The 23,368-nt window shown below is 43.6% G+C and overlaps 1 protein-coding gene across 1 annotated transcript in view; it reads left to right on the forward strand.

Moving 5' to 3' along the window:
* Positions 1–22,177, forward strand: part of CASS4 (Cas scaffold protein family member 4) — a 37,436-nt gene extending 15,259 nt beyond the window's left edge. The window contains exons 2-6 of the mRNA XM_063095536.1: positions 5,833–6,282; positions 12,452–12,553; positions 15,163–15,243; positions 16,970–18,280; positions 21,767–22,177. Of these exons, the coding sequence (XP_062951606.1) occupies positions 5,833–6,282; positions 12,452–12,553; positions 15,163–15,243; positions 16,970–18,280; positions 21,767–22,177 (2,355 nt within the window). The remainder of the gene's footprint in view (positions 1–5,832; positions 6,283–12,451; positions 12,554–15,162; positions 15,244–16,969; positions 18,281–21,766) is intronic.
* The last annotated feature ends 1,191 nt before the right edge of the window (positions 22,178–23,368 follow it).

Here is a 23,368-nt window from a genome sequence, read left to right on the forward strand (position 1 = left end):
GGCATATAGCAGATGCGCCACACAATCTGGTGAATGAATGAATGAATGCCTGGCTTCCCATTCAAGTGTAACTGAGATCACTCCTTCCTCTGCTGATTGAATGTACCTTAGTACATGGCATCTGTTGAATGTGAAGTTCTCCCCATAGATGTCAGCATCTCCATGAGGACAGTGAATCTCCAGTTCTTTGCCCATTTCCCTAAGCTCCTCCACCTTCTTCCTTCCAAATGCTTATTCATTTTCCTTCTCCTGTCCCAGCTGTTGTATGAAGATGGGTGTTTGGGGGAAATGTCCTTTGGAAAATTGCTTAAGAACATTTCTTTTATTGTACCCAGAATCTATCTGCCTGTGTGCCCATAGTGAACAAAAATATAAACAAGTGTCCTCCATCTTTTAAATATATGCATTTCCAAAGTAACACCCTATTAAAGAATACCTTGTGAGTGGCCTCAGCAACAATTGTGATGGTTATTGGGTTCCTTTGCAGGAACTGCTTCCATCTGTTTGTCAACTGCTTCCATCTGTTACTATTAAGAGCCTAGCACAGTGCCAGCAACATGGGTGCACAAAAAGGGTTTGCTGCTGCTGTTGTGATGTCTTGTCCTCCCCATGCCACTAGCCTGACCAGAAGAGTCTGATGTTCTCAGACTGGATTCACCTTCCAACATGCCCCGGGGGTCATCATGGCCAAATCCTGTCTGGATGCTCAGGAGAAGCCCCACCTTACCTGGGTGGTCGGGGCAGCCTCTGCAGGGGGTGACTCTTAAGCTGGACCTGAACAATGTTCTGGATAGAAGGAATAGCAAGGGATAGGTTCTGAGGTGGCAGCAAGCTTAGGGCATTCGAGAAAAATAAGAAAACAAAGTGGTTGGAGAGAAATTAAGGAAGGAGGAGGAGTGGGCAGAAGGCTGACCCTACAGGGCTTGGAAGCCACCCTAGGGAGTTTAGGTTTTATTTCAAGTGCAGTTCTAAGCAATTAGAGGTTTTTAAACAGGAGACCAATACAATCCAATATATGTGTATAAAATACCATTTTGTCTGGTGTGCAGAGACTGGATTGTAAGGGGAAGGATGTAAGAATGAAGATGAGGAGACCAGTTAGAGTCCAGTTGACCTTGGACACACCATTTGATCTCTCTGACCCTCAGTTTCCTCATTTGTAAAGTGGGGATAAGAAAACCCACCTCTAGACTTCTGAGAATTAAGTGATATAATAGCTTTACTGCACCCAATACAAAATAGTTTCCCATTCAATATAGTTCAATGTTTTCCCTCCTTTCTAGGTGAGGAACTCCCCAAGACTTCCCATATGTGTTTCATTCTTCTTTTGTAACATAAACTTTGATGGTCTTTGATATTAAAATTCTGAGGCATTATTAATTGGTTGCATGAGGAGTCCAGAAACACCCCCTGCCAATTATGCTGAAATACCATCCAGAATGGACTCATGTTATGGCAGCATATTGAGGGTTTTCTTCTGCTGGGAGGTTACCTCCTTTGAAAACATGGTCTGCTGTCCTGAAGACGGAGGCCATAAGTACAAAGTGGACCATATCTCAAGGATAAGACTGTTGCTGACCATCTTGGACAGCTGTGGGGTGGATGATCGTAAAAGCCTATTGCTCTCTGGAAAAAAATCCCTGCCCTTCACAATGGGCGATCTACCACCTAAACTGCTGCCAATCTGCAAACTGAGAGCAGCTGCCACATTATAACAACTGCTGTGTCTAAAGATACACATGATCTTATTTCTAGACAAATGCAAGCACGTTTCAAATGGTGGGCTTTTTCTTGTAAGACTGCTTTATTTTTTTTCCGAAGATAACTTCAGATTCTTATTAACTCTTTTATCCCCATGCTGACCAACTGCCAAAAACAAACAACAAAAAAGACTGCTTTAAATGTATTTCATGGAAATTGTAATGATTGGTTGGAGACTGTTTTTATTTTTCCTTTCCTTCCCAATGTAGACAGTTAAAGTACAATTTTTGAAAAGGTAAACTCATGACTCTCATGCAAATATAAAATGAATTAATGTCAAAGACTTTAATCAACTGATTAATTAATGAGAGAACCAATACAGTGTTAAAACCAGATTAAAGATCATTGAGGAGGTAGATGTTTATAGGCAATTTAATTAAGGAATATTAGGATATGATTACAGGGCTACATAAGAAACTGGTGTAAGACCTACAAGGTAATAAACCATAACCTTCCAGATTAATTTTTCCTACTGAACAGACATTATTTGCCTCTTTAACTGGAAACAAAATCTACAAAGTCACACGTAACTTCACTAATTCTTGACCTTTACTCAATAAGATCCTAAAACTCCATTCCCTCCAATGCCTCATCTCTGCTGGATTCTCCAAGCTGAGCTCCAACATTCACATGGAACCCACCCACAACACATTCAAGGGATGGTGATTCAGTGAGCAGAGCAGCCAGGCTTTGAGGTCCATCTTCTGGAAATCTCAGTCATCGTTCTTACCAAAGGTCACCCAAAAGGGTGGACAGACAGTCAAGGAAAGCTTCCTTCTTACCATGCTCCAGACAGAAATAGGAACTGTTGTCTTGGTGCTGTGTGGCTTTTTATTTTATTTTATTTTTCTTGTGTGACTTTTTGCCTCCTAAAGACTTGAAAATAGAGACTTTACATTACTCACCCCTACCCATCCATTAACCCCACAAGTAGCTGATGAACACCTGCCATGTGCTAGACCCAGGGAAGTTGTGGAGAAAAAGGACAGGGTGGTCCCTGCTCTCCTGGAGCTTATGTTCAGTGGAGAGACGGACACTGCAGCAGTGATTGCCCACTTCATGAATCAAACACAAATGTGATAAGTACTGATGTGGAATGGTGCTGAGCAAAAAAATGGGGAGACCTAGTTTGGTCTGGGGGAGGGTGTCACAGGACCTTTTTCTAAAGAAATAACATTTAAGAGAAATTTGGGAGGATGTGTGGGATTTCACTGGGTGAATAACTGCTGACTGTTTTGGGATAGAGGAAAGAGAATGTGTGAAGGATATGAGCCCTCAAAAAAGGTGTTGCTTCTGGGCATTGGTGAGGAAGTGACACCCAAGAGGCTGGACGCATGGGCAGGAGCAAAATCACACAGGGCCTTGAAGGTTTGGGCAGAGTTTGGGCTTTATTTGGAGGGTAATGGGGATCCATCGAAAGGTGGTAGAGAAGAGAGCGGCATAATCAAAATCAATCTTTCTGGAAACTCTAGCACTGGGACAATGCTGTACATAGTAAACATGCAATAACTGCTTGCTAAGTTTTCAAAGGAATAAATGGCTGACCAAGGCAACACTTGGTGGGAAGCCTGACACTGACGAGAAGGACAGTCAATGTCTATTAGCTGTAACTCAGTTCACCACCTTTCGGTTTAACCTGGTAAAGTCACAGCACTCAGATGAGGGATAACATCAGATCCTTCCTCTCGGTCACGGATTTCTGGTGCACCAGGGAGGAGGGAGGAAATCTCTACAGGCAGGACTGCCTCTCACAATACAGGTGCCCATAACTCTCTAGAACTTTTTTCCTTTTTAAAAACAAAATGAGTTAGGGCCAGCCTGTGGCTCACTCGGGAGAGTGCGGTGCTAATAACACCTAAGGCTACGGGTTCGGATCCCAATAGGGATGGCCAGTTAGCTCACTTCAGAGAGCATGGTGCTGACAACACCAAGTCAAGGGTTGAGATCCCCTTACTGGTCATCTTTTAAAAACATTTTTTTAAATTTTAAAAAATGAGTTAAAAGTGGGGTGCAACAGGGAAGCAACACAACTCCCAAGATGCATTCAAGTTATCTGCTCAGTGGCAGAAATGCTGTAGCCAATTCTGCATTTTGAGTAGTTTGGGTGTTTCTAAAAATGTGTTAAGAAACATTTCTAGTTTCCTTGACAAAAATTTTAAAACAAATGTACCATTCAACAAACAGCTAATGCACAGGGTAGATTCGGGTGCCAGGAACAGAGCGACCTCATTTGCGGTTGGCAGTTGGAAGTGTCAACTGACTGGAACCTCGTGGAGGATGATACGACCACGTGGGAGAGCCCGAATGGGTTTCAACCTGCCACTTTCCACAGAGAAGTTTATTTGTGGAAATAAATAAGGGGAGTTGCAAATATTTAGCTATAAAGATGATCATTTCAGCATTGTTTTTAATGGCTAAAAACTGAAATTAGTCCAGAACCAGAGGACAAATATGATTTATCCATGCAGTGGAAAATCATGTTGTCACTATTTAAAAGGATACTGAAGAAAACTGTTTATTGACATGGAAAGATTTTCACAACCTATTTTTAAGTAAAAAAAAAATAAGCAGATTATAAAACAATGTATATTGTATTATTAAGTTTTGAAATATAAATAACTATGACTCCAGATATGTATATGAACAAATGTGTACAAGGAAAGCTCTGGAAAGACAAAAACCAAAGGACTAACAGTGGCTACCTGCAGTGGTGGCACTGCAGGCATTTTTATTTTCTTCTTTTTGCTTATTATTTTATACTCTTTCTTTTAATGAACATTTGTTGCTTTTGTAGTAAGAAAAAAGGCTTTATTTACAAAAAGTGTTCATGATCTCCTAGGATCTCAGCTACAGTAGCTTTATGGGGGACTTTCAATCTCTCTTTGCCCACATGCAGGATCTAATTGTTCTTATGCTTCTTAGACATATATGTAGCGGTGTTTTCCTAAATCCACACAGACCTCCTTGTCTGTGTAAGACAAGCGTTTATCAGCACTGGCAGTCCAATTCCATTTTTGTAACAAAGAATTTGTTATGCAGACAATTCTCAGCAAATGCAATGGGCCTGATGCTGGGGACAGAGCAGCAAAGAAACCACATGTGGGCCCAGCAGTCATAGAATTTCCAATCCAATTAAGAAGAAAAATAGCAACAATCAGACAAATAACAATATAAGTGTACTTCAAAAAGTTCGTGGAAAAATAGAATTTAAAAGTAATATGAATCTTTCCATGAACTTTTTGAAGTACCCTTTTATAATAATTATAACAGTAACAGCCAACTTTTTCTGACTGAGCTCTTAATAAATGCCAGACACTGTTAAATTATATATATATATTTATTTATTTATCACAATAACCCCATGAGGTGGGTGTTACTACTATTCCTATTTTACAGGTGAGGAAACTGAGACTCAGAGAAGGTAGCTTATTTGCTCAAGGGTACACAGCTGGGAATTTCAACCCAACAATGGCTATGCTGCACTCAACTACATAACTACCATGGTCTTAGTTTCCATAAATTAAAACAGGGCCATGAGAGCATATTAGGGTGGCCCAAACTGGTCTCAGATGCAGGTAAGATTTCCCTGAGGATGAGACATTTAACCTGAAACCCCCAAAATGGGAAAAAATAAATCAGGCTAAGAGCAGGAGCAAGAGCCTCTAGGGCAGGAGAAATAAAATAAATTAGCAGTTAGAAATTTGCACTAAAGGGCTGACCCATGGCTCGCTCAGGAGACTGCGGTGCTGATAACACCAAGGTCATGGGTTCGGATCCCTATATAGGGATGGCCGGTTAGCTCACTTGGGAGAGCGTGATGCTGACAACACCAAGTCAAGGGTTAAGATCCCCTTACCAGTCATCTTTTGAAGAAAAAAAAAAAAAAAAGGAATTTGCACTAAGGCTTTCCTCTCTTCTGTTCTTGGTGGCTGGCCGGTATAGGGATTCAAACTCTTGACCTGGGAGTTATCCGCACCACGCGCTAACTGAGTGAGCTAACCGGCCAGCCCTGCACTCAAGTTTCTAAGTGAGTGATATTGGTGAACTGGTCATTGGCGATGGTAATCACAGCAAATTCTCTTCTGCCCCGACCTTCAGACACTCTTGGCCAGGGCACTTTATGACAACCGCCCTGACTGCTCCGACGAGCTGGCTTTCTGCAGAGGGGACATCCTGACCATTCTGGAGCAAAACGTGCCAGAGAGCGAGGGCTGGTGGAAGTGTTTGCTTCATGGGAAGCAAGGCCTGGCCCCTGCCAACCGCCTCCAAATCCTCATGGAGGCCCCCACAGATGGGCCATGTGCCCCATTCCTGAGAGGCCTGGAAGAAGCTATCACCAGCCCAGAGGAGACCTACCAGGTGCCCACCCTGCTCCACCCTCCATCCCCAGGCCCCGTATATGAGCAGATGAAGAGCTGGGTGGAAGGGACCCCGCCAGCCACTGCCCAAGTCTACAAATTCTCTGACCCACCCAGCAGTGCCAGAATCATCTGTGAAAAGACTCTAAGTTTTCCAAAACAGGTAAGCATGTTTCCAAACAAAAGGCATGGGCCAATGGGTATAGAAACACCCAGGGGCTTAACTACCCCTGGAGTCATTGCTGTCCATCAGATCAGATGTGCAAAATGAGAACCCAGGTTATTGGTGACCGTGGTTGGGGAGCTTCTGTGCTTGGCTGGGACAGAGAGCCTGCAGCTCCCCCTCCCTGGTCACTCATTCTCTTGGTACTTCTGTGACTCCCCAGATCTCCAAGACTGGCCACACTTGGTGGTAAACAGAATGCTTAGTCAAGCTGTGCACAAAAGCATCAGGGATATTCTTGGTGATCTCCTTGCTCCAGCAAGGGACCCTAGGTCAACTAGTGATAAATGGCAGGATTGAATTTCCCTGGGTTTGAAGGCAAGAAGTTACTTATCACATTTAAAATGTATATTCTGTGTTGGTTAGAGCACAGTGTTATAACACCAAGGTCAAGGGTTCGGATTCCCAGACCAGCTAGTGGCTAAAAAAATTAAATAAACTTTACTAAAATAAAATAAAATGTATATTACCTTCAACTTGGAAATTTTACTTCTAGAATTGCTATTGAAATACACGACAAAAGACAAATACAAGTGATCTATAAAATGTTCATGGAAGGATTCGTATTATCTTTTAATTCAATTTTTCCATGAACTTTTTGAAGTACCCTTGTGTGTATCTGGATAAGGAGACCATGGTCATTATAGCATCATTTGTGACAGGGAAAAAACAACGATGCCTGACTGTCTGCTGGTGGGAGGGTTAGTTACACAAAAGATGTATCACCATGATGAACTATAGTGCAGCTGTAAAAAATGATGAGGCATTTCTAGGAGGTATTTGTAAGGGGGGAGAAAAGGTCATTTAAACAAAAACCGAGCAAACAACTAAAAAAAAATTGCGTGTATGTGTGCGTGCATGCCCACACAGAAAAAAGACCTAGAGTGGCTGACCCCAGGAAGTGGAATTGGTTAAAGAGAAAGTGAAAGAAGGCAGCAAGCAGGGACTGTCATTGTATTCTCTCCTCTATCCCCAGCACAAGGGCCAGCCTGGCATGGGGTAGGTGCTCAGTAATTATTTAATGAACAAATAGACTAGGAAGTTGATTTGTGTGTGTGTGTGTGTGTGTGTGTGTGTGTGTGTGTGTGTGTGTGTGTGTATGTATGTGTGCTGGCTGGTACAGGGATCCAAACCCTTGACCTTGGTGTTGTCAGCACCACACTCTCACCAAGTGATCTAACTGGCCAGCCTCTTTATTGAACATGTATGACATCTGTAATATTTAAATTTACCAATTTAAAAAAAAACAGAGGAAAAGAAACAGTCAGTAAATGCAGAATGAAAACATTTTTTATAAATAAGAAAGAGAATTAAAAGAGGAAAGGAGAAAATCAGTGTACTGTTTTCCACAAAGCCCTGGCCTTCATGAGCTGTTGGGAACACAGAGCAGATGTGCACAGTCTTCAGCCACTGCGGGCATTTCCTGCCATCAGACGCTTTGCTTTCAGCTCAGATGACACATCCCACCTGGCCACGGCTCTGGCAGAGGTTGTGGCAAGGCCTGTATCCAGGGAAAGGCTGCTCCCCCTGATGTATGTGCAGTGGGGGCCCTGGGAACATGCCTCTCACCACTCAGGCCTCGCCCACACCAGCTTCCAATGCTGCTTTCCAATGGGAAGGTGCTGGTGCCTTAAAAGATTTTGAATACTTTAAGGGGATGGCCCATGGCTCACTTGGGAGAGTGTGGTGCTGACAACACCAAGTCAAGGGTTAAGATCCCCTTACCAGTCATCTTTAAACAACAAACAAACAAAAAAAAGATTTTGAATACTTTAGATTCTCTAACTCCCTGGGCTGCAAGGCATAGAACCAAACAGTTGTTACACAGAACAGCTGCCATACACAGACACTGACTATAAACACCAGGAGCAAGCTGCTCAAGCCTTTGGAAGCAGTGCATGAGGTGGATCCAGCTTGCTTTTCTGGAACAGCTGGCCCAGATCTAGGCCAGCATGCTCAGCTGCCATCTGAGCAGCTGACTCAGAGCAGGGCCATGAAGGTGTTTCTTCTAAGAACAAGTGACATTAGCAGAAGTGAATTTGAATTTCTTTGCAAAGCCACTAAAGAAACAAAATCCATGGTCATTCCCCTCTTGAAAAGGAAAGATCCAATGTCTGCTGTTGGCCAGGTGCACCCAGCACCCAACACACTACCAGCCTCCTACAAAGTACTCAAGATACATTTGTGGGATGGTTGAAGCAGCCACATACAACATAAGTCTTCAGAATCATGCACTTCACTGTCAACTTCTAGACTGACATTGGTGTGAAAGATGAGTTTACTGTTGAAACTTAACTTGGAACAATGGTCAGGGAGTTAGCTATAAGATTTGTCCTGGACACGAAGAATGTTAATCATCGGAGCCCTCGCTGGGCAGGCTACAGCAACCAACAAGAACCACAGTGACCAAAGGGGAATTCAGGGCCTCTTCACCACTGAGTAGGGTTCTTTAGGTACCACAGTAAAACACCTGGGGAGCTTTCCTGCCTTTTTTTCTTCCTTAAGTTCCCTCCATGTCTGCCCCGTCTGCATTTTTGCTCCTGCCCTGCCGCCTCTCCTTTTTTTTTTTTTTTTTTTGCCTTTGCTGTGCTTAAGGTTTCCCAAAGTGAGAGATGCAGTCTGTGGCTTAGAAGTCAGGAGTCCTGGCTCACTTGGATTCTGGGCAGCCACTGTTGCACTGGGTGATGGGGAACATCACAACACCTCTGAGTTTCTCTTTCCTCCTCTGTGTCATGAGAGCATTGGACCCGATCATTTCTAAGGTCACCTCCAGTTGTACTTCTTGGTGATTCTAAATCATTTCTCCTCTTCCTCTACTCTAAGAAGGATCTAGAGTAGTTAATAATCAGTTAGGAATTCTCTGATCCACAGAAAAGATAGGCATCTCCCCAGTCATGTAATTTAGAATTTAACCCAGAGTCTAAGGCTGCCCAGGAGATACATTCTGAGAAGAATGGTCACTGGCAGAACCAGGCAAGTCCAAAGCAGCAGCTATGAACTGTTTTCCAATGGCAAGTTCATGGGCTTGGAACATGGCCTGGGCGAGTCATTTCACAAACTCGCTTTTATACTTGTGTAGACTATCTCCAGATTAAGGGTAGCCCCAAATTAAAAACCAAGACAATGAAAACATGTCACTTTTCTCAAGTCGTCCTAAGAGAGGCATCTATGTGTCAGAATCAGACATCTCTACAGGTTAGGAGATCACTGTGGACCTCTAGATTAAAACAACTCTTCATTTTAGGGTTGAGGAAGCTGATTCCCAGGGAGGTGAAACTGCCCATCCAGGGTCACGTGTGCACCCTCGACTGCCAGTGCCCCAGAGGCTGAGCCCTTACCCCAGCCATCTCACATGCCTTTGATCTTCTTCTACCGGACTCTGGCTGAAACTGTTCTTTCCAATGAACTTTTTATTGAAGTCTCACCTGCAGATCCTGAGGGTTCCATTCAGTCTCTAGTATTCAGATCAGCAGAACAAAACTAGCACCCAGAAACCCCCTGTGCCTGCTCCCTGTCACTTCCCCCGAGGGTAACCACTATCTTGAGTTTTGGCTTTTTGTTCCAACTTCCTTAATATAATATGCTGGCCTGCTTTAAAAAATGAAACAAAGCAAAGCAAACAAAACAAAACATATAATGAACATATTTGATTTCTTCAGTTTAAATTCAGAGAGGGGACTCTTGTAATTCGAGTAAAAAGGGCCAGATTTCCTTGTGAAATTGCTCTTGGACCACTAGTTCCTGAACTGAAATTTCCTTCTGTCTTCCTAAACCTTTTGAAACTATGTTTCTCAAAAGTGTTCCTTAATTGATTGCTATCTTGAGCCTACATTTTCCAAGAAAACACTGAGCATTTTTGAACTGGCTTCCTTCCATCTGAAATATCACACACAGGAAAGTCCCTTTGCTCTCTGAAGGTGCTCTTATAGGCATCTGCAGCCCACAAAGTAGCCATTTCAATAAACAGGCCGGAAGTCACAGGGAGTGATGAGTGATGGAGCAGCATTTGGAAGGGCCTGCGGTGGGGAGAGAGCTTGGTGTGTTCAAGTAAGTGAAGACAGGGAGGGGAGAAGCAGAGGCGATGGCCGATGGTTGGGGACATTCATGCATGGTCCCTGGATGAATGGCGCATGGCCTGTTAGTCCTGGTAAGAAGCTTGAATTTACTTCAAAATGCAGTAGGGACCATTGATGAGTTTGTCCTAAACCAATAAGCCTAAGACCACCAGGGACAAAGTCTGGTTTATTAAGTGTAATAAACAAGATCACAGAGTGAAGGAGCCACAGGGCACCTCACAACAGAGGAAAATGTAGCCCAATCATGGGATTGGGGGAAAGGGAGGCTTTAGGTAAAATGTAAACAAAGCAGTGTCTTGATAGGCTCTATGCAAAACAGAGCAGCATGTAAAGGGGTCAGCATCAGCCCAGACTACAAGGTGGGTACAGGCTGTCCTTGGGAACCGCAACGTTGAGATAGAGGTAGAATGTTGTGCCTGGATATGCCTTAGCTGAAGTTCTGCACAGATCCCCCTGGCAAAGGTGGGATGTTTCCTTCTAACTGATAGCACTTCAGACAGCAGTGCTTCTGAGAGCCTAGGATTTTAGAGAACCAAGTTTCTTGGGGAGTAAGAAGCGGGCTGTTCTTACACCTGATAGCTGCAGTGCGCCTTTGGGAGAAATGAGTCCTGTTTGCTTTGCAGCTGCTAATCTGTGTCTGTGATTGCAGCCTGATGAATGGCTGTGGACTTTTACAGTCCATGCTCATTTTTACTGTCCCAAGCTGTACCCATTCATTCGCCCAAACAAACACATAAATACTAGCACTTATCACACACCAGCCCCAGCTGGGTCCTGGGGACACCATGATCTAGTCTTTGAAAGCTGCTCCTCCACCTGGATTGTCCTCCTTCATCCCACCTATTTAAATCCTAACCACCTCATGATCCAACTTGCAACATGCCTTGGGACCCCAGAGGGAAGAAAACTCTCCCTCTCCTGGACACTCTGTAACTTCACCTTTTTCTCTCATCCCAGCCCCGCCCAAGCTTCCCTGCTGTGTCCTAGGTGTGCCCATACCTTATTCCTCCTTAGACTTTAGCTCCTGGCAGACAGCATCCACTACCGTATAAAAAATCGCCCATTCCCAGGTCCCTTCCTGTGATGTTCTGGTTCAAGAGGCCTGAGGCAGGAGCCCTGGCAACTATATTATTCTAAAATTCACCCGTAATTCAGATCCCTGGCTGGAGCTGGAAGCTGCCGCTCAGTGGCACTTGGGGAGGTTCTGGCACAGAGTTGACATCAACGAGCTCTAGAGGATGAACTCAAATCCAAAGTTCCCATTTATAGGCACTGACCCCATGGCTGAGAGGGAGTATGTTTTCCAAAATGACATGAGCAATAACTGACCAAGTGCCCTTAATAAAATACAGATCTGATTGCAAATCCAAACTCCTTAACTGACCTGTTCCCTGTTTACCTTTCCTACCCCACCTTTCTCCTCCCCTCACTTCCCTGACTCGATCACTTTCAGTTGCTCCGAGTCGCCAGGTTCTCTTCTGCCTCCCGCCAGAGTCAGCGAAAGCTGCCAGTGCGATTCAGCTGGTCGCCTCCTCCTCCCCTTTCAGCGCTCAGCCCACGTGACACATCCTTAGACAAGCCTCATCTCAAAGGCCCCTCTGCTTGTCTCATTCAGTGCTACACCTTCAGCACTGTTAGATAAACATGTGACAAACCCAGTAGCTTCACAGCCTCCTGATCCCTAGAGAGCATCAGAATCACCTGGCAAGTTGTCTATACTGCAGGTTCCCAGGCCCTCTCAGTACACAGAGACTCAGTACAACAGACATAGGGCCCAGGAATCTGCATTTTAACCTGCTTCCCAGGTGAGGCTACTGCAGAGTGAGAGAGACTGCCCTCCATCCTAGAACTCCTGCCAGCATCCTGCTGCTCCCAGTCTCGAGAGTGACAGGCCTGCATGTTAGTGGTGCCCGGCAATCACCTCAACTGTGTCCTCTGAGCTGTCTTTGTTGTTTGAGAGATAACTTTGAACATGATCGTGATCATCAGTGTGATGTTTCCTTTACCATGGTTCTCTTCTTTTTCTCTCCAAGGCCCTCTTCACGCTCCCCAGACCTGCTCGGGCCTCGTTGCCGACTCTGCCTTCCCAGGTGTATGACGTGCCTGCCCAGAGCCGGGTCCCCTCAGCCCTGAAGGTGAGCCTCGTTCAGTGGTCCCACTCCACCCAGACCAGTGTACCCCAAGTCTGGAGTTCTCAGTGTCACACAGACATTGCATTTCAGCTTCCACGCTACCTCCAAAATGAACATTATCACTCAGAGGCCAGCTCTGTAACAACCTTTGTGCCCGTGGAGCCCAGAGATGCTCAGGAGAATGTTGTGACTATTTGAATTATGAATATTTTAAAAAATTTTGCTGGGCCGGCCTGTGGCTCACTCAGGAGAGTGTGGTGCTGATAACACCAAGGCCATGGGTTAGGATCCTATATAGGGATGGCCAGTTAGCTCACTGGCTGAGCGTGGTGCTGACAACACAGGGTTAAGATCCTCTTACCAGTCATCCTTTAAAAAAAAAATTGCTTTTCATTTGCAATAGATATTTTATGTATGTATGTGAGTATATTAATACATACACACACACATGCATTTTAAAAAACTAATAATATCTTGAGTTATACACCATAGTCTTAACATTGATTATCATTGATTATCTTAACATTATCTCTGGGGGAAGAAATTTTAGTGTTTTTTTTCAATTTCTCATATGTAACTGGTACATCAAATTTGTAAGACATGATTCATGTGATCAAAAGACAGCTTTACTCGTTTCTTAGCTCCCAACCTCCACTGCATATCGGAATCACCTGGGAGCATTAGCCAAGCCCACTGCCTGGGCCCCACTTCCAGAGACTCTGATGTATCAGGTCTGGGTGGGGCCCAGGCATCAGAATTTTTGAAAAGCTTCCAGGTGATTCTAATGTGCAGCCAGGGCCAAGAATCACAGTTCCAGCCTAAATAAGACGTCAAGAGGCTCTATGACTTCCTGGTCACTCACAGGTAATAAGGGGTTACTTTAGCCTCCCCAGTCTCAGTGGAGGAATTTCAATGTACAGTCCAGGCAATAATCCCACTTTCTAGTTCCTTTCAAACTAGAGCTCTTTCCCTGCCCAACTTGGGCCTGCTTGCTGGGCCTGGGCTCCCACAGTGGGAACTGAGGATTGCCAGGATTCTCTGCTGGTTTCTACCTATCTCCCCCTCACTGGGTGGTCTCAGGCTGCTGCAGAAAGAGAGGGGATGAGGGAGAAAGGCTCTGCATGCCTGCTTCTTTTGGGGAGATGTTGTCAGGGTGCTGCATGACAGCAGCGAGTCATGAGCAGATTCTTTCTCTTCTGGGGCATTCCCACAAGTGCCACGCCCTCTTTGCTGAGCTCCTCTTACCTGCAAGTCCCTCAGGTGGGCAAGTGCATTTCCTCTGGCTGTGGCCCCTCCTTGAGCTCCAGGGCAGGCAGCTCATGCTCAGCTGCAGCCCCCTGAGATTCTCTCGCCCTTCCCACTGAGGCTCTTGGGCCAGCTCTTGTGGCCCACGTCTGGTCCATGGAAGACACACTTGCCCCCTCTTCCATGATAGACTCCAGGAGCACAGGCACTCACTTGGGTGCAGAAGTTTTAAATGAAGACACTCATGGCTCACCTCCCTCCCTCACACTAATCTCAGCCTCATGGGGTCCTGCTTGCATTTAAAATGTTGATGTGTTGTTCATCATTTTTCACATTATGATTTTTAAAAAATATTTCATTAATATATGATTTACCTCGGTGACTCGGCACCCGCTCTGTGCTTTGTCCTCAGCATCACACTGTAACTTTAATCCCCTGCACTGTGGCCCCAAGGCCAAGGGATACAACTCTAGTCATCAAGTGGTCCCATTGGAGTACTTGATACTTCACTGGAGGGGAGTGAAACCCCCACCCTTCCCCAGCTGAGGAGGGTCTGCAGGAGACTCACAGTCCAACTCTATCCAGACACCCCCTCTCTCATTTCCAGCTCTTTTTCTCTTTCTTTGCAAAACCTGTGCTCTCTTGCCTTGCTTTGCAAGTTGGAACCTACTTTTCGCATCCTAATACATGAATTTTCTAATTGCTGTACTGTGTGTGTGTGTGTGTATGTGTGTGTGTGTGTGTGTGTGATATATATATATATCAAGCCACTGAAGGAGATTGAGCAGAAGAATGACAGTCAGATTTTAAAGAAACACAGTGCCTGGCACTTGGGAGGTCCTCAGTATGGCACACATTTGTCAAATGAGTCACTTAAACTCTCTTTTTATTTCTCTCATTACTGCATGTATACAGTGTCATTCAACTTAGTGTCTAGTTGTTAGCAGGCATTCAAAAAATATTTGCAAGATGAGTACATGTGAGGTAAACACAGGAAAATTTCTACTGAGGAAAACAAACAAGAAAGCAAGTAGACATATTAGCTCCCAGTATCATTTATTCTTCTGACTTAATTCAATTTGAAGGCTAACTCACCTAAGGAGACCAACTACCGTGCTTAACTTAGGTTACTGCAGTTAACTGTCTCTGTGGTTTGTCCTTCACCTTTGGTGAAGAAGGCACCTTTTAAAGCACAAAGTCCTTTGTTGGACGTACACCTGGTGCAGCTCATAGCTTCCACCATAAGAGCACCATGACCGCAAGCCCCGAGCTTCCTTTGGAAATAACCCTGGAGTGGGGAGAATTTGTGATGTGTAGCCTTTAGGAAGAGAAAATCCAAGTTGTCTTCCTTTGTGGTCTTTTCCCAGGAGCCAGAGAAGCAGCAACTATATGACATACCAGCCAGCCCCCAAAAGGCAGGATTCTATCCCCCGGCCAGCCAAGCAAGTGTAAGTATGAAAAGGTGGTGAGAGGCATTGCTATGAAAACCTAAAAATCCTCTGCTTGGTCAACAATCAAAATGCAAATTCTTTGTAACAGACTTAATTGCATTTAAAGCAAAACCCCTGACTGCATTGGTGTTCAGGAATAGGACTAGCCATGTGGTTTGGGATAAGCCATGTAAACTTTCCATGCCCCAGTTTCTTATTACAGATGTATTGAGAGTTTTAAGTGAGATAATCCCTGCAAAGAACCTGGTACAGTGCCTGGCACAGAGCAAGAGCTCAGCAAACGTTATTTTTCCTCCCCTCTGTCTTTTTCTTCTTTTGTGAGCTCAGCAAACATTAGATGATTACTTATTATGATAGACCACAGAAACACATTGTGTTAAAGTAGGCTTTTATTTGTATATGAGGGTAATAACTTAATTTGAAATCTGTGTAATCTGTGTAATCTATGGGACACCACATGTGTCCCATAGATACATTTATGTTCACAGTTATTAGGGAATGGCTTACAAAAGAGAGGGCACTTCAGCAGTGTCATGAGGGGTACATAGGAGTTTGTTAGATGGAATTGAAAGGTTTGGAAGGTATGGAGGTTCCTCAAACAATTGCAGATAGATCTACCATACGACCCAGCTATCCCACTGTTGGGAATATACCCAGAGGAATGGAAATCATCAAGTCGAAGGTATACCTGTTCCCCAATGTTCATCACAGCACTCTTTACAATAGCCAAGAGTTGGAACCAGCCCAAATGTCCATCATCAGATGAGTGGATATGGAAAATGTGGTACATCTACACAATGGAATACTACTCAGCTATAAAAACGAATGAAATACTGCCATTTGCAACAACATGGATGGACCTTGAGAGAATTATATTAAGTGAAACAAGTCAGGCACAGAAAGAGAAATACCACATGTTCTCACTTATTGGTGGGAGCTAAAAATTAATATATAAATTCACACACACACACACACACACACACACACACACAAACGGGGGGGGAAGAAGATATAACAACCACAATTACTTGAAATTGATACGACAAGCAAACAGAAAGGACATTGTTGGGGGGGAGGGGGGAGGGAGAAGGGAGGGAGGTTTTGGTGATGGGGAGCAATAATCAGCCACAATGTATATCGACAAAATAAAATTAAAAAAAAAAAAAAAAGAACCTCAAGAGCACAGGGGTATTTAGACCACAAAAGCAACCTTACTAGATGATATATTTACATGGGTACCAGGGAAAAGGTGCACCTGTACAGATGTGTTGCCCAAAGAGCTCCTGTGAGAGCATCTAGCTATTAATAAAAAGTCCCTTTCTGAAAGAAAAAAAAAAAAAAAGAAAGGTTTGGAAGGACCAGTTGGGGCAATGTTAAATACAGCAGTATAAATAAGCATCCTGGGTTCAGGGAAAGGTAAACAGTCTAGGTGGCTGGACCTGCAGGGAGGGTGGCGGCAGACGTGGAGGGGACCGCATGGTGGAAGTGGCCAGAAAGGAGGCTCAGAAGGAGGTGCAGCCAGATGGTGAAGGGTCTTGAGCGATAACAGCAGTGGGGAACTTAACCAAAGGAGCTTGAGCAGGAGAGTGACTGATGATCAGGTTTTTAAGAAGCACAGTGCCTGGCATTTGGCAGGTCCTTGGTGTGATACACCTTTGTCAGGTAAGTCACTCAAACTGTTTTTGTTGCTACTAACCTGGTAACTTATGTGGTTCTTCCCCAGGGGCAGAGTGTTCCCCTGACATCAACGATCTCCTTCAGTAGAGGCAGCTACAGCACGTTGCCAAATCCTCAGAAATCAGAGTGGATTTATGACACTCCAGTGTCTCTGGGAAAGGCCAATGTCAGAAATACATCTCTAACCAGCTCTGTGGAAGAATCGGGGTCGCATGCTGTCCCCAGGTCTATCACCACTTTCCACAATCCTACAAGCAGGAGAGCCGAGTCCCTCCCTTCACAACCCCATAACAATGTGCCCAGGCTGAAAAAACTCAGTCTTCCAGAAATCTCATCTTATGGCTTTGCAGCACCCAGGGACATGTTCCCTTTAGATGAAGATGTCAGCTACAAGGTTCCTTCAAGTTTTCTGATTCCCCGAGTGGAACGGCAGAACACCAAGCCCAACATTTACGACATCCCTAAAGCAATACCAAGTGTCCCTCACACTGTGAAAGAGCTGGGAAAAGTCAATGAGGCTTCAGAGAATTCCATGAGCCATAATTCTTCATGGTTTTCCAGACAGACAACCAACTTCTCTCCTGAGCCAGACAGATTATCCATTTCCAGTTCCGACAGCAGAGCCAGCGTTGTGTCCTCCTGCTCCTCCATGTCCACTGACTCCTCCTCCAGTTCCTCCTCAGAAGAGTCTGCCAAGGAGCCCTCCCTGGATCTGGACTTGGCCAGAGAGACAGTAATGGCTCTGCAGCACAAGGTGGTGAGCTCTGCAGCAGGTCTGATGCTCTTTGTAAGTAGGAAGTGGAGGTTCAGAGACTGTCTGGAGGCCAATATTGATGCAATCCACAGAGCTGCCGACCACATTGAAGAATCTGTACGAGAATTTCTGGAGTTTGCCCAAGGAGTCCGTGGGATCGCCTGCAACCTCACCAACAGCAACCTTCAGGCCAGAATTAGGGACCAGCTACAGACAATCTCCAACTCCTACCAGATCCTGCTTGAAACAAAGGAAAGCCTGGATAGATGCAATTGGTCCCTGGAAGTTCTTGTGACTGACAAAGTTCAAAACAGCTTGGATGACCTTGAGAGGTTTGTCACAGTGGCACGGATGATTCCAGAAGACATCAAGAGGTTTGCCTCCATTGTCATTGCCAATGGGAGGCTCCTTTTTAAGCGAAACAGTGAAAAAGAAGATTCTGTGCAATTGACCCCAAATACAGAATTTAAGTGTGAAAAATTCATCCAGCTTCCCCAAAGAGAGATTGAATCACACCAAAGGACTACTCCTTTTAATAAACAAGGAGAACATGAACACACCCCTGAATTATTAAAGAAAAATAGGACAAATATCTGTGGACAGGTGAGTTCAGAGTTCCAACTGGTATAACAAGGGGATTTAAATAATTACGTGGAGTGGTCACCACGGAGCTAGGTGCTGGGACTCTTTCAGTAGTGTGTTGGCTTTGGAGAGACACTGGTTCCATTTTCTGGAAAATAAAATTCATGAAAGTAAAATTCTAGATGAAATCTTATTAGCAAGTAAGATACAGATTTTATTAATAAGGCAGACAGGTCAGCAAATTTGGATCTCTTCTGGAAAGTTTTGAGTTTCAGATTTACCTCTGATACTAGAATTAGAAAATATTTTAAAACTCACCACCAAGGGCCGAGCCCGTGGCGCACTCGGGAGAGTGCAGCGCTGGGAGCGCGGTGACGCTCCCGCCGCGGGTTCGGATCCTATATAGGAATGGCCGGTGCACTCACTGGCTGAGTGACGGTCGCGAAAAAGAAAAAAAAAAAAAAAAAAAACTCACCACCAAGATTCCTTACGTTTTTGAAAGTTATACACTTAGTCATTGTTAGGGTGTTTCTTAGAAACAGAAGAGGAAGTATAAACATTCTTCCAAATTGTTCATTGTCTGGTCAGCCTCCAGACTTTAGTGACTCTTAGAAATACTTTGCTGGTTGAGTTCAGACATTATGGAAAGCTAAGCTTTAGTTCAGGGATTGAAAGCCTCAGGAGGCCCAGCAGGTAACCTGGGGACTGTGTCAAGGAGGTAATTTGGCACTTTCAGCCCCAGCCCTGGTGTTCTGCTGAAATGCCTCATGGTGTAAGAGCTTTAACACATTCTAGAAATTTGGATATTTTTAATTTAATTCACACACACATATATATATATTTTTTTTAACTGTGTGGATTTTTAAAATTGTTAGCTGGCAAAATTCAGACTTGGGCTTCCAAAGTCTCCTTTGGTAGAAAAAAGGAATCGGTAAGCAGGACCATCAACAAAAAATATAAAGAGGCGTGCTCAAGTTTTAAAGTAAACAGTTACATAGTAGTGTAAAAACCATTCAAGTTGGTAATTTGAAGGGATTTTATTTTACAGAAGTTGCCTAACCTGGAAGAGAATGAAAAACCCATCTTGGAACAAAGGTTAGATGAAAACAAAGACTTCGGAACAATGGTAAGCTTTCATGGACATTCTCCAGTACTTCTGTTTAACAGGCTTTATCCCTGAGATATTTCATCATGCTATGGATAATTCAACATTATAGCCATGACCCACATGGGGGAGGATTTGGGTTTTGTGGTGGTTTTTCTTTCTTTAGCTGTAGAAAGAACCCTGGAGATCAAGGATCCCGGTGAACCACAGGCTATGGACAGTGAACCATTAACCACCAGTGGAATGATTCTAAGGTGCTCTACAAGTTTATCGTGGGAGGCAGCGACATGGCATTAAATAGCACTGACTCACCTTCCCTTTGGCATCCTCTTTTAACGTTTCTGATGACGACAACAACATTTGGGTTTGGGGCTTGTATATCTTCAACACCTCTCTGGCGCTTGATGTTCTTTTTTAAATCAAAGATGTTATCATTGTGCTTATTTTTATTGGTTACCTTTTGTTTGTGGCAATTTTCCATTTACCAATTTAAAAATTTCCTTTAAATTAATTTAGGTAAAAACAGTGGGTTCATTTAAAGACAAAGTGGGAAGCCAGTAGAGGTTCAGAGGGAGCCAGAAAGAGTATAAGTTGTGGAGGTCGTGAAGGTTGTCTTTGAATAACTGAAGCTTGGGAAACAGTGATCCAGTTGTCCAATGACTTGGTCAAGGTCAAACGCCTTCTCAGAGGCAAACTAGGACAAGAACCCAGGCCTCCTGGTAGTCAGTTCCCCAAGCCCCAAACACTAAACTTTGGGCCTGCCATATTGCTGAAAGTTATGCTGTTTCATTCAACATGAAGTATGCCTTAGACCCATGCTTCTCAAACTTGAGAGTGTATCACCCTCACTTAGAGGGCTTGTTAAAACTTGGATGCTGGGCCCCACCCCCAGAGTTTCTAATTCAGTAGATCTGAGGTAGAGCCTGATAACTTGCATTTCTAACAAGTTTCCAGGTGATGTTTGTGCTGGTGGCCCAAGGGCCACACTTGGAAAGCTCCAGCTTTAGGGTGACATGCTTCTCAATGGGGAGTGAACAAACAGTTCTCCATTGTGTAGGATGGACTGTTCAGTATCCCGAGACCCGTGTCAACTAGCTACCTACAGTAGTCCCTAGTCAATGTGAAAATCAAAACTATCTCCATACATTTCCAACCACTCGGGTGTTAATATTTTCAAGCTAAGATGTTGATAATCCAAGCCTGTTGCTTCTCCTTATTTCTAACCTCTGCTTTGTTCTTATCATAGTCTCTGCTCCCAGAGAGCCCATCATAACTGACACCCCCATCTTAACTTTGTATTATAAAAAATAATCATTGTTTTCATTTTCTAAATATGAAATTCTAATAACAAATCTAATTCTCCAAAGTACAAGGGTACTTCAAAAAGTTCATGGAAAACAGAACTGAGAGATAATATAAAACTTCCCATGAACTTTTCAAAGGCCCCTCTTGTGTCTTCTTGTTCCTTGTCTGACTGCCACCCCCCCAACAACCCTCCCAGCCACTGGGGACACATCCCCCTTCTTAAAAATCACTGTTTTATGTCACATCTGTCTGAGTGTTTCTGGACTGTGAATATTGAGATCATAGGTAAATGAGAGAGTGCAAAGTTGAATGGAAAGAAGGAGAGTTTCAGACTGAGCCTATTTGATTTAGAGCTCCAGATTTTTAATTTGCTAATTGAATGGCCCCAGGCAGCCTCTTCTCTGAGCTTCAGTTTCCTCACCTATAAAATAACAATAAATAAACTTTGATTGTTACCCAGAGTGGTCGCCACTAAGTTAGGTGCTGAGAAGCTTTCAACAGTGTATAGGCTTTGGTGAGACTTTGGTTCCATTTTCCAGAAAATAAAATTCATGAAAATAAAATTTCAATCAAACCATATTGGCAAATAAGATAAGTATTTTAATATTAAGGCAGACAGGTCGGTGTATTTGAGTCCTTCTGGAAAAGTCTGGGGTTCAGGTGCATACCTGATACTGGAATTAGGAAGAATTTTTAAATGTTTTAAATCTGTTCTTTGTGTAAACTTTTTAATCTCACTATCAAGTTCTCTTGCATTTTTGAAAGTTATAGATTTAGTCATTGTCACTGTGTCTCTTAGAATGAGTTTCTTATGGTTTATTAAGATGACTGAATAAAAGTGTATATACTCATATGTATTACAATACATAATACAAGGTTATATATATATATATACACACACACACACTATGTGACAGCGCTACAAAAATATTAACATTAATTTGCTAGACAAATGTTGTAGTATTGGGCTTCTCAAACAAAACTGTGCTTTGTCTTTTGAAAGGCCTTGCAAATCGAGCAAAAGCAGGAAATGGCAGATAACTACAGCCTAGTGATCAAATCTCTCTCTTATCTCTTTTCTTCTTTCCCTTCTCTAGACTTTTAGCACTCTTATACCCAAACCTTTGAATCAGCAGACTCCTGAGAAGAAAATTCACCTTTCTGAACACTGCCGGCTCTATTTTGGGGCACTCTTCAAAGCCATCAGTGTATTTAACAGCAGCCTCAGCAACAGTCAGCCCCCAGAGGTCTTCATCAGCCAGAGCAAACTGGTCATCATGGTGGGGCAGAAGCTGGTGGACACACTGTGCAAGGAGACTCAGGAGAGGGACGTGCGCAACGAGATCCTCCTCAGTAGCAGTCACCTCTGCAGCCTGCTCAAGGACGTTGCATTGGCCACCAAGAACGCGGTCCTCAAGTACCCAAGTCCTGCAGCCCTGGGGCACCTCCAGGATGAGGCTGAGAAGCTGGAGCAACACACGCGGCAATTCAGAGGGACGTTGGAATGAGGCCCTGCTATCCCTCTCCTTCCTCTGTTAACCTGTTAGCTCCAGCTCCACACTCACAACTGAGCAACTCTGTCCTGTGGGAAAGGCCAGCTGGGGCACACACGGATGGGCTGAAACACCAAAGCTGATACAGTATTACCAAGTGGTTAAGCAACCCCAGGACATTGACTTACCCCACAGGAAGTCAGAAAGAGAGTCAGGTGTTAAGTAAGAACCTTGCATAGTTTAGCTTATCATGTAGGATATGCAGTGTCAGTTTGAAGCAATGTTGTAGACATTTTTTTTTTTTTTTTTTTTTTTGTGGCTGGTGGTACAGGGATCAAGCCCTGGACCTTGGTGTTATCAGCACCATGCTTTAACCAAGTGAGCTAAGCAGCCAGCCAAAATAATTTTTTATATTGGTTAAATGTATGCTTGTATTAAATTCATTCATTCAACACTTATTTATTGGGTGCCTACTATATTTCAAGTTCTAGGAGCTGAAATATAGCAGATGTATCAGAGTTCCTGCCTTCTTGGAGCTTACAATCTAGTAGGGAAGACAGACAATAAAGCAATGAAGAAATTCACATACAATATATCAGGTGCTAGGGAGAAAATAAAGTAGATGAAGGAGAAGAGAGTTTGTTTTCAGATGATCAGTTTTTGTTGCATTTGTTAGAAAATGTAGTAAGTCTTTTCATTTTGGGTTGAATTAATTCTGTGAGATAAGTACAAATTATATCTGTGGCTTGCACAAAAAATATGTATTTTTGCTATATTATCTTAACCTAGTTAAAAAGCGTGTTATATTTAATACATAACATGTTCTATTGGGTTCTCTATTAATTTATTTCGTACATTACATATTCTGTATTGATAAATTCTACTGCTCAATTAGAAAAAATTTATACTTCCACAGTCCCAAGTCTGTTACAGTTTATAATATTATTTAAATATAATCATGAATTTCAACATCATTTGCAGCAATCCTTTCTTGGGATAAATCTTTGATCCATGTGATTCAAGTTCTGGTACCAAAGTAAACCCTCCAGTGTTTACCTTTGTCATTCAAACATTTCTTTCTGAAGTCTGCAGGGAGATACAGTAAAGGTCAAGTTCTTGTGCACCACACTGATGCTGGAAAACACCCCCATCAACTGTGGTGGTGCAGGCAGGAAAGTGTGGTGCAGACAGGATACCCATCACTGG

The sequence above is a fragment of the Cynocephalus volans genome, chromosome 1 (assembly GCF_027409185.1).
Source record: "Cynocephalus volans isolate mCynVol1 chromosome 1, mCynVol1.pri, whole genome shotgun sequence".
Taxonomy (NCBI): domain Eukaryota; kingdom Metazoa; phylum Chordata; class Mammalia; order Dermoptera; family Cynocephalidae; genus Cynocephalus; species Cynocephalus volans.